The 10,692-nt window shown below is 38.7% G+C and overlaps 1 protein-coding gene across 1 annotated transcript; it reads left to right on the top strand.

Moving 5' to 3' along the window:
* The first annotated feature begins 30 nt into the window (after window positions 1-30).
* LOC139459782 (ADP-ribosylation factor-like protein 3) lies at window positions 31-10,639 on the top strand. Its single transcript, XM_071241448.1, has 6 exons — window positions 31-100; window positions 2,333-2,476; window positions 3,360-3,476; window positions 4,357-4,407; window positions 6,225-6,410; window positions 6,961-10,639. Exons 1-6 carry the CDS (start codon window positions 98-100, stop codon window positions 7,000-7,002), a joined length of 543 nt encoding a protein of 180 aa, XP_071097549.1. The 5' UTR covers window positions 31-97; the 3' UTR covers window positions 7,003-10,639.
* The last annotated feature ends 53 nt before the right edge of the window (window positions 10,640-10,692 follow it).

Raw genomic sequence — 10,692 nt, 5'->3', positions numbered from 1 at the left:
TTCCCAAACTCTTATGAATGGAAAGGCCGGAATAAGGTATACGCAGAAAGTCCTGACGTCACACGTAGTTACCCCGAACAAAGATAAACTATCGAAAATGGTAAGGATTTTTCGATTTTATACATAAGTATTTACATATTATTTTTTTGGTATTTTCATTTATTGAAACAGTAGAAGTATATCTACATATTGTTTATGTGTACATGTATATTGTTTTCTTTGTTAAACGTTTTGAGGGACATTTTACCTGCTAATGTGAAGATGTTCACCTGGCATGCCAGTTTATAATAATAGAGGCGATCTACGTAGCTTATTGATTCATCATACCTGCCTATGTTCTTTGAAGAAAATAATTGGTCCAAATAATCACTGACATCTTTTCAATAAGATAATCTCTACCTTATGATTAATCATTACTGCTTTAGTAGTCTAAAATCGGGATACAATACGTCAGTGACAACCACTAATTTTCAATATTTCAGCTGGGAGACTATCTGATTAGACCAGTTGCTATGCTAAAAGTTTGCCTTTGGACAAAAAGCTTCTACAACCTTATTTACTCTTTTCATTAATTTCCAAAGATTGCACACAATTGTGTGTTCAAAGCAATTACAGTTTAATTTCTTTACCTTGCTACCTGCCAAGTTTCTATTCTTAAATATCTTTGATCTTTTCTGTTAGGAATATGTACTAGTCATGGACCAGTAATCACATTTCTTTCGTATTATTTCTGAAATTTTCCATGAACAAAGTATGAGCAAATGTGTATATTTCTGTCAGTGGAAAAAATCTGTAGATTTCAGTTATAATTAGGCGACAGGGAAAACAGTGGAAATAGAAATTTCTCGTCTAACAACTGTATCAGTTATCACCATCATCTTAACAGCACATGCCACGTGATCAAATGCACCGCTTCAGATATACAAATTATGTTTTCTATTTTCTCTGGTATCGCACTCAGAGCTCCAGACAAGCTGCGTATCTGCGTGAAATACGCATCAGAAATGCAGAAATATGCAGTCAAATAACATCCAAGCGTATCAAATACGCAACGAACATTACAGATACGCTACAAAAATAAAACTTGTGTGTATCATCAAAATATTGTGAAGTAACCCTGCGTATTCGATTACCAAATCAGCAACTTAGTTTGAAATTATAAACGGGCATTCCGTCAACCTTGCCAAACTCCATGATGACACTTACATTATGATCATTTGCCATCACACTTTCTTGTGGAAGTATCGCAGAATTTTTTAGTCCTATAAAGATCTCGAACCCACACTACACCAGTTTGCAGGGACTAGATGAATAGTGTTTTTAAATATTTAACTTAAATACCCACATGTGTAAAAACTAGTGGGTAACAGAAATTTGAATACCCAGATAGAATTACTGATACCCAGTGATTTTAAAATGCATGGGTAAAATACCCACAACACCAAAAGCTTATCTGGAGCTCTGGCACTCAATTTTTATATTCTTTACAATTAATAAGAAACGCTTTTGTCCCCTGCATACTGATGTTCCCCAATATCCCTTAAAATCGATTTACACAGACTAATCCTCAACGCTATGTACTATGGATTTCGAGATATACACAGGGTTATGTGTTTTTTGAAAAATAGCTCGAATAGGTTTAAGAATTGAATTTTGGGGAAGAAGTGACAGACAGATAGTAAGCAATGACAGAACTGAACGTGCATCATCGTGTTATTGGATTTTTCTGTACACATAATTTAGTCATGTGACACCGACTGCATGTCACTTCTAAAGTTGTATTTGAGCAAGGTAATTAAATGGATTGTTTTTTTCATTTTTGGATAAATATTCCTCTCTTCTAATGAAATCGAGCAAAAGTAAAAGGAGATGCTGTGGGCTGTAACTGGGAGTTGGTGATAATTGGTCCTCGTCGATAATTGGTCACTAGCCAGTAAAATTTATTACAAAACTTCACTATTTTTAGCAAAAAAGTAGTTTAATAAATCCTCTTTATTACTCAGATATACACCATATTGATAGGTCATAGTGATATATTTTACTGTGGTAGTGCTGACTGTCATGTAAGAAATATGTGGAATAGCTGTTGTGTGTGTTGACTATTCATGCAAGGACAAGAAACATCTCTATCATCGTCATGATCATATCGTTGATGTGATAGTACCAAAATGAGTGATTAACTTACTTGCCTAGCCGTTGTGAGGTTTGATTGTTTTAATGCCAAAAGAAGTGACCATGCTGACAGCATGAATTCCTAGATGTGTTCAACCATACAAATATGTACAAATCTAAACATCCAAAATGCTAACAGATGTACGTGTGCTTCCTCCAGGGTCTACTTGCACTGTTGAGAAAGCTGAAGTCAAATACCGACAGGGAACTAAGAATCCTGTTATTGGGACTGGACAATGCTGGCAAGACAACTCTGTTGAAGAAACTGGCATCTGAGGATGTATCCCATACAACACCAACGCAGGTACCTCAAATCACTGGATTGTCTGGTTCAGACTGTCATACAGCTTGAATATTGGGAGTGTGGCATTAAACAACAGACAAACCTCAAATATACCACTGTATACATGATGTATGTCATATATGATATATGTGTAAGTGTATGTGTCTCCGTATATGTAGATGTAGTGAGCGTGACAAGAACTGACTTAACGGATTCGATGTAATAAGCGTCCAGGGCGCTCTCAAAATTAGAAGTAGGGGGCTCTTATTAGAATATTATTTTGGTGGAAAAAACAGAGTTGAAAGATAAATTTTGTGGTTTATGCTGACAGACTGAAATGTAATATGCGACAGATATATTTTTCCAGAATTTAATTGCCCATAATTAAGAATTTATATAACACCCGAGTGCGTATTATATGCGAATAAATAAGTCTTGTGTACATTTATCAATCAGAAGGGGTGCTAATTGGGATTGTTCACTAGCCAATATATTCAGCAAATATCGCCGTGGGCGCTTTAAGAGCGAGGGCGCTTATTACGTGGAATACGGTAATACCATGCATACAGGCCCTGTGGCTTGCTGGTTTTCGTGCCGCCATACTCTTATCATGCTGATGGTAGGGGGGTCAATACTCATGCTGTCAGTATCTGGGTTTTCTGGATAAGAAATGATGACCAGTATTTACAGGCTGCAATATTTCTGAGTGCGGCGTTAAACAACAAAGAGTAGCCTATTTTTGTCCATTTTTAATGGATATACAAACATGACAATTGCAAAAATAATTTCTTGACCAACCAATAACTGCCATTGAATCACTTGCAATTTACTATACATATATCAACATAATTGCTGAAAATGAGCAAACACACAGACATCAGTACATATCTACTCTTTCTGGCAGGGATTCAACATCAAGTCTGTGCAGTCGGCTGGTTGCAAGCTGAACGTGTGGGACATCGGAGGGCAGAGGAAGATCAGGCCATACTGGAGGAACTATTTCGAGAACACAGATGTATTGGTGAGCTTTTGTCGAGCTATTGTCTGTGGTTGAAAGGTATTGAGGACATGGATCCTAAGCTATATGATTTTGGGTTCGAATCCTGGTTCAATTGTGTTTCTCGGTTTGTCAGCACCATACCCACCAAAGCGATAAACATCTGAAACCAGCATCACTTCAAGCTTTACCAAATTAAGCTGTCATGCCATTAGAAAACTGGAACACTGTTCAAAGCAGCGTTTTTGCAGCAACAACATAAGAGGATAATACATATAAATATTTATTAACAGGAAATACATAAGTGCTAGGGGGATAACTCTGTTGCATAGTAACTCAGCGGTCATGAACCGTGCAGAGGTCATGAACCAGGAGGCAGTAGTCATGGTAGTAAAACCCAATGCATCGAGACGTGTTGCCCTGGGTTGTGGACCTGGACAGTCTCGTGGGATATGTTATTCATCCTGTATAATGAACCCAGGATTATCCTGGGGATGTGTAAGTCCTGGGGTCATGGACCCGGACCATCCTTGCTGTGGCTTCCTACCACTACTTGTAGGGATCTGTAGTCCATTCCAGGTTATTACTGATATGGAAAGGACTATAAATCACCCAAATCGAGGTAGCATGCAACTGAGATTGGGATGGATAAAGTTATAACAGGAATGTTGTGATTTCTACATGGAGAATAAGCCTTCCAACCTATGGAAAGAAAATAAACAGAAAGACAACATTTTTTTAGAACCTAATAACACTACTGCATGGTCATGATAATATAAATGAAGCTATGGATATACATCAACATTTACATCTAACTTACACTGTTTGGGTATGCAGATTGTGGTATCAGTCCTTGGTGTATGCCAGTTTGTCAAGTGTGATTGTTTATTGTTTTCAATTGCAGATATATGTGATCGACAGCTCAGACAAGAAGCGATTTGATGAAACATCACTGGTAAGAGACATTGTGTTTTTTGGTCTTAATGTTCATACAGCATATCTTCATATGCAAGAACTTCCGTTTTACCTTACCTGATGCTACATAGTGCTTTAGCTTCCGTACCGTAAGCTGATCCAGGTTCCTTTAGCCTGAATCAAAGCCATTCTGTCCGAGGTCCAGCAAGCCCTGTGTCAACCCCTCTATCTCTGTCAGTGGCTGACTCTTCTGGGTCTTCTGACCTCTGCTCAGGATCTTTCCTCCATGAGTCTCCCTCCGTGGTCTTCTACATCAACAAGCAGGGATCAACCTAGTCAGCATGTCTGCTAGAGCAGACCCATCACTCACAGAGTGGATGCTTCATCCAGAGGCTTTCCATCTCTTGTGCACCAGCTTGGCACTCCCCACATCGATCTGTTTGCCACAGGGAGCATTCAACACCTAACAGTGTATGTCTCCCCAGTTCCAGACCCAACAGCCTGGGAGTTGGATAGATAGCCTTCCCATATCCTGGGTAGGCCTAAGCGCATACACTTTTCACTCCCGGTTTTCCTTCCTCAAGTCGTTCGTAATGTGGCCCAGACCAGGCATCAGAGACTGCCTTTGGTTATGCTTAGTCAGGCAGAGTGTGGAATCCCAGTCTCCTCCATGCTCGCTGGAGAACCCAGTCCTGCAGTTACCGTCTTGGTCGAACCTCCTCCTCAACCCACACACCAGACAGCCTCATCCCCCCCCCCCCCCCCCCCCCCCCCCCAGATGTCCATCTTCCCGAGGCAAGAGAGTTAACTGACTTTAAAAGTCCAGTTTCAACCCTTGCCGAACTAGGCTACATCGCAAAGTGCATCAAATCACGTGAGCACCTTGATTAAAAGCATGAAAAGATTTAGAAAATATCTGTTGACAATGAGTTAGTGGTGCACATGCTTTGCAAATCCTGCAGTTGACCGAAATCTACATGACACTTTACGAACTGGATTTCGATTTCGGTGCGCTATTTTGATTGGACTATGCATAGACTCGTCAGTCCAGCCAAAATATAACTCATTACTACCAGCCTAGTTCGGCAAGGGTGGAAACTGGACTTTTACAGTCAGTAAACTCACTTGCCTCGGGAAGATGCCAGATGTCAACAATCTTCACAGCGTGTCCTACTGACAAGTCCACCTTGGTCTTTCCTGTTTTTTTTCCCCCCAGTTAACCTGATCGCCAGTTCCACATCCTACAGAATGTACTAGTGAAACATTTTGGCAGTAGGTTGAGTAAAATCAGAAAGCATTATGCAGGACTTTTGTAATCATCTTAAGGTTTGATTTGGCTTGTTTTGGGTCTAATAAATATTATAAATATATAATATCATTGTCATTTTTATTGTCAAAGCGATATTTGCTGTCGTTGGTGTAAAAAACCCTTCCTTATCTTTTGATTATTTTCCTTTTGAATTTTCGATTTTTAAGGTCAGCAAAATATGTCATGTGATTTAAAGAACTTTGTCCTGGAATACATCCTGGGATGAATAAGTTTTCCTATGACTGAAGGAGAAGATTTCATCATCTATGATATCTATGAACACAGTTGTGGAAGTTTGATTACCATTCAAATCTTTAGGGAAGTTAAAAGTCCCATGACTAGTCTAGAATTAGCCTGGTACTGTTTTCTGACCTACAACACTATAAATTTGATTAACATATTTGATAACATTTGATTTTTAAAGTTTACATAGTCTCTAATCACACTCATCATGCTCATTGACAACATAAAAGACAAAAATAAGGGACAAACTTGATGTTTACATATCCCTGATCAATGTGCTAGAAACATATGGGTGACAATTCCAGGAACTGAAGGAGCTATTGGAAGAAGAGAAGCTCGCTGGTGTCCCCCTTATCGTGTTCGCCAACAAACAAGATCTGCTGACTGCCGCCTCGGCTAGTGACATCGCCACCGGAATGAGTCTACACGAAGTACGAGACAGGAAGTGGCAGATCCAGGCCTGCTCAGCAGTCACGGGGGAAGGGGTTAAGGTATGGGAGTACTCATAGTTCTGTGGACATGTACAGTCATAAACAATACCGATAACTGTATGTTTAAATAATACGCATAAGATATGGCCCATATACAAATGATATACAGAAGAAAAAAATATTAAATTTTCTATGATTTTAACTCGTCTCCAACATGTCCAAACCAAGGCAATATACAATGATCCACATTAGTTATATAACCATGATGACAGAAAGGCAATGATACACTGTGATACACTCCATGGATAGAATGATACACATTCTATTTGACATACATGTATATACAATGATGCTTGTCATGAGAGGCGACAAACGGGATGCAAGTCATTGTACCCCAATTGTGTGGATCGATGCTCATGATGTCAATCACTGGATTGTCTGGTCCAGACTCGATTATTTACAGACCACGATCATATAGCTGGAATATTGCTCCGTGCAGCATTAAACAACAAACAAACAAATATATATATATATATATAAAACAGATACACACTGATATACACAATATATACGTTACACCAGATATCTGATGTCTGTTTTGGTGTTTCAGGATGGGATGGAGTGGGTGATGAAGATGGTGAAGAAGAAATGAAGACATCTGTCATCTAGGACAATCATACATTATTCTGTACACAGTTGGGGTCAACTGAGGGGAGGGGGGAGTCTTTCCATCTTTAGTCATCTTAAGTTACCACGGCAATGACATGTCAAGGTCATAAAACACATGGCAAGATGAATATCAAATTGCAAGAAAATCAAATTGTTATCATGGACTGTAGCTGATTCTTCTATGACAGGGCTTTTTATGATTGCAGTGTATCATCGATAGACATTACCGTCCAAGCCGTCGTCCGCTCACTCATAAATAAGCATTTTAGAAAAATATTTTACTTTGTTTATATGACTATAAGACGTTAAAATATCACGTTAGTTTATGAAAATGCTTTTCTGGTGAGATTGCACACAGTGTATTACTAAATGTGCAGATAACCTCAGTGAAGGCGATTCAATGCTTTGGCATTCTAAAGGGAGGACTATTTTCGGCTGAGGGTTTATAGAATGGATGAGTCATTAACATGCTCCAAAGCAGATGGTTGTTGAAATATTGTACCTTTATGTCAAACTCATATGGACCAATTTCAGTCTCTACTTGCAAAGTTTCAACTATCAGTTACATGTTACCGTTCATTCCGTTTAAGTGATGGGTATTTGTATATCTGATACATATTTATTGTTACAACCTAATATCAGATGCTGATGCTGCTAAATGGATGGGGTGTTTTATACTTGATAATAGGAAGGCAGGATAGTTATCATACATGATCTGTGCATAATATGGGGCAGGTTATACGTACAGTGTAAATAATGTTTGTTGCAGAAACAAATTTGAGCATCATTTTTTTCATCTCTGCAATTTGATTCTATCATTCCTTGAACTACCAGAAAGCACCCGCTTTAGATCAGTGCCTATTGTCACAGAGTTGGTCAATAAATACACATTGTACTTCAGTCTTTGAATAGGAGCTACTGGTGTGTGCAAGGTGATGGTGCATTGCGTGAATGTTATCAGAGCTTCTTTTTCTTTTAGTAATTTTATCATTTGTGATACTGGTTGCCATGGAAACAGTCCAGCTGACCCATATCATTCCTGCTTGTGTTCGTATCCGTCCATGTTCTTCATGTTGAAGTGCTCTTACTGTTCTCACACTCGCTAACTCACCGGTTGGCTGGCATCTCCCAGCTGTTCCCGTCCAACATATTAGTTGTGTCCAACAGCTGTCTGTCCATCCATCACTCCCGGCAGGGGAATCCGATTAGATCCATTGGATGCCACGTCACCCTTGTGGAATCCCAGGGAAGGGGATTAGGTCACATGTCTTCATAGTATAATATAGATCCTCACCTGATGATCCATCAAGGGAGACAACTTGGCACATTTCTCTTTCCTGACAATATCAGCAATGTTAAGCAGTGTTCAATGATGGATTGAAGTCAAGGCTCCTTATCATAACCCTAATAGGTACCTTGGATTAAGATAATCTGAAAGACCTGTGACACTCTTTTTTTTTTTAACACTGTTAGTTAGCCTAGTCCTCATGAGGGCTGCAGTGTGTTGAAATCCTGGCATCCATATTTATTATGGAGCCTGGGACATTTTAACCCAACACTTAGACCAACACAGGCCATAATGTTCTGCTGTATTGTGTGTAGCTCACCTTGTTCCTGTTGATGTGGATGGGCGTTATAGTTCATACCTACCAGGGTAAGGGGGGTCCTGATGGGGGTGGCAGGAGATTTTAGACCTTGCAGGTAAAAGGGAGTAAAAATGATAAAATATGGACTTGAATTGGTTTTGAAATCATTTTTGGACAGTAAATGGCTGAACACAGCAATAGTCTTTGTGGGTTGTTTTTTCATGGAATTTGCTTTTTACCAACCAGCTTCAAGTGATGCCATCTCAACAACAGAACAGTTTAAAAAATTCAGTTTTAATGATAAGCAGTCATTTATATTCAATACAAAGCATTATTACAGCCTGTGTTCTTTTGAATTTCTAGGATATCTTATTTGTTTGAGTTGTCTTACTCATTACGGGGATGAGAATGGATATTTACCTTTACAGCTGAAACTTCTTTACAATTGAGCGTGATCCCTAATTTGGTGGTGTTTATGGGGGAAGCCATCAGATTTAAAAAAATTCTTATCCCTGTTAAATCCGTTAAAGCCATTAGGACCCTCCTAAGGAGGGATCTTTCACCAGGCATTGATTCAGTGCCATACTGCCTGGGTAATAGTATCTTGTCAGCTGGACACAAGGGGGGCCTGTTGCAAGGTATGAAAATGAACTGTAGAGTACTCTCTTTTTACATGTAATACAGGTTTTCAACCTTTGTTTTAAATAGATGTCTCAAGTTTATGAACTTTGTGTCAGTTAAATCTGCTGGAGTAGTATGGCTCGTATCCACTCTGCATACTGTTGATGTGTGTAGGAATCAAGCCCCTAGACAAGACACTGAGCACTGTTTGGAACGTATCAATTTTTTAGTAGTCTGTTGTTGAGGCTGCCACAGCATGACACAGATCCTCTCTTGTGGAGCAAGATTAATACTAATGACTGTGTTATTTAATACTCATTGTGGACGAGGAGCAAGTTGTTTGCAAGAAATGTTAGGTGTAGGACAGTACACAATGTTGAAGATGTCCAGGTAATAATTGTCCTGTGCTGTTTGAAATTTATTTTGTTCATGTCACAATTCTACACAAGTCCCGTTTTCAGTTGAAATCCTATTATTTCACCAAATTAATGGACTCCTTAAAGCTGATGAATGGAAACTGATAAGAGAACACATGGAGAATCTCACCTCTATGGCTTGTAAGTAAACAGTACAGCTGGCCAGCATCAGTGGCAGAGAGATTACTGATGTCATTTGAGTGTGATGTCATGCTGACTGATGACATCACAGTGGTTCACAAAGCATTGTTATGCAATTTCCTTGTAGCAATATCTCACCCAAGAGGAATCTCCTGTGGAAGCCGCTTTTGAATGATGATTAGAAATTGAAAAGTTGCTAGAAGTTATTAAATAAATTACTGCTGTGTTCAGCAAAAATGTTTCACTGAAATTTTGTAATGTTAATTGTTTATTTTATTGCTAAATAACAGCGTTAGAAATTGACACTAGTCCTAAAGTCCTTGCCAAACTGGCCAATAGTTAAGGTATCATAAGGACTTGTAGAAATTTGTCATTATTAAGGGGTTTGCTATATGTTATCATTCTAAGGACTAGTGGACTAAAACAGTTAGTTTCTATCACTGAATAGTATCAAAATGTCTTCAAACGAAATGCATAGTTCTCTTTTTACCTGTACCTAAAGCTATATATACATGAGAAAGTTATTAAGATATTTATTGTTAGGATAGATATACTATAAAAAGTGTTTGTCTTAGTCCACGTGTCAAGAATGTTACTAATGTCTGTTCAACTGCAGTATAAATATGTAACCAGTTTAATGAAGCTGTAGGAAGTGTCTGTTCTGTAGATCTGATATATATTTTCAAGGAAATCAGTTTGTGATGTTTGCCCTTGTTTTAATGAATTCATGTTTGTAATTATTTCGTTCCCCAGAACCGTATCTGTATACTTGATCCGTCCTGTCACTTCTACATACCGACGACACAGCATCACTTACAATTCCCTGTATATGTTGAAATAAATCTCACATATTCTACTTGGTGACTGTTGTGGCTTTCCTGGACAACATGAGGATAACAAAATGTAATC

Source organism: Haliotis cracherodii, unplaced genomic scaffold, assembly GCF_022045235.1.
Source record: "Haliotis cracherodii isolate W230 unplaced genomic scaffold, xgHalCrac1.p SCAF_13, whole genome shotgun sequence".
NCBI lineage: Eukaryota > Metazoa > Mollusca > Gastropoda > Lepetellida > Haliotidae > Haliotis > Haliotis cracherodii.
Note: the sequence above shows the minus strand (reverse complement) of the source record. Positions and strands in the feature narration are given on the sequence as shown.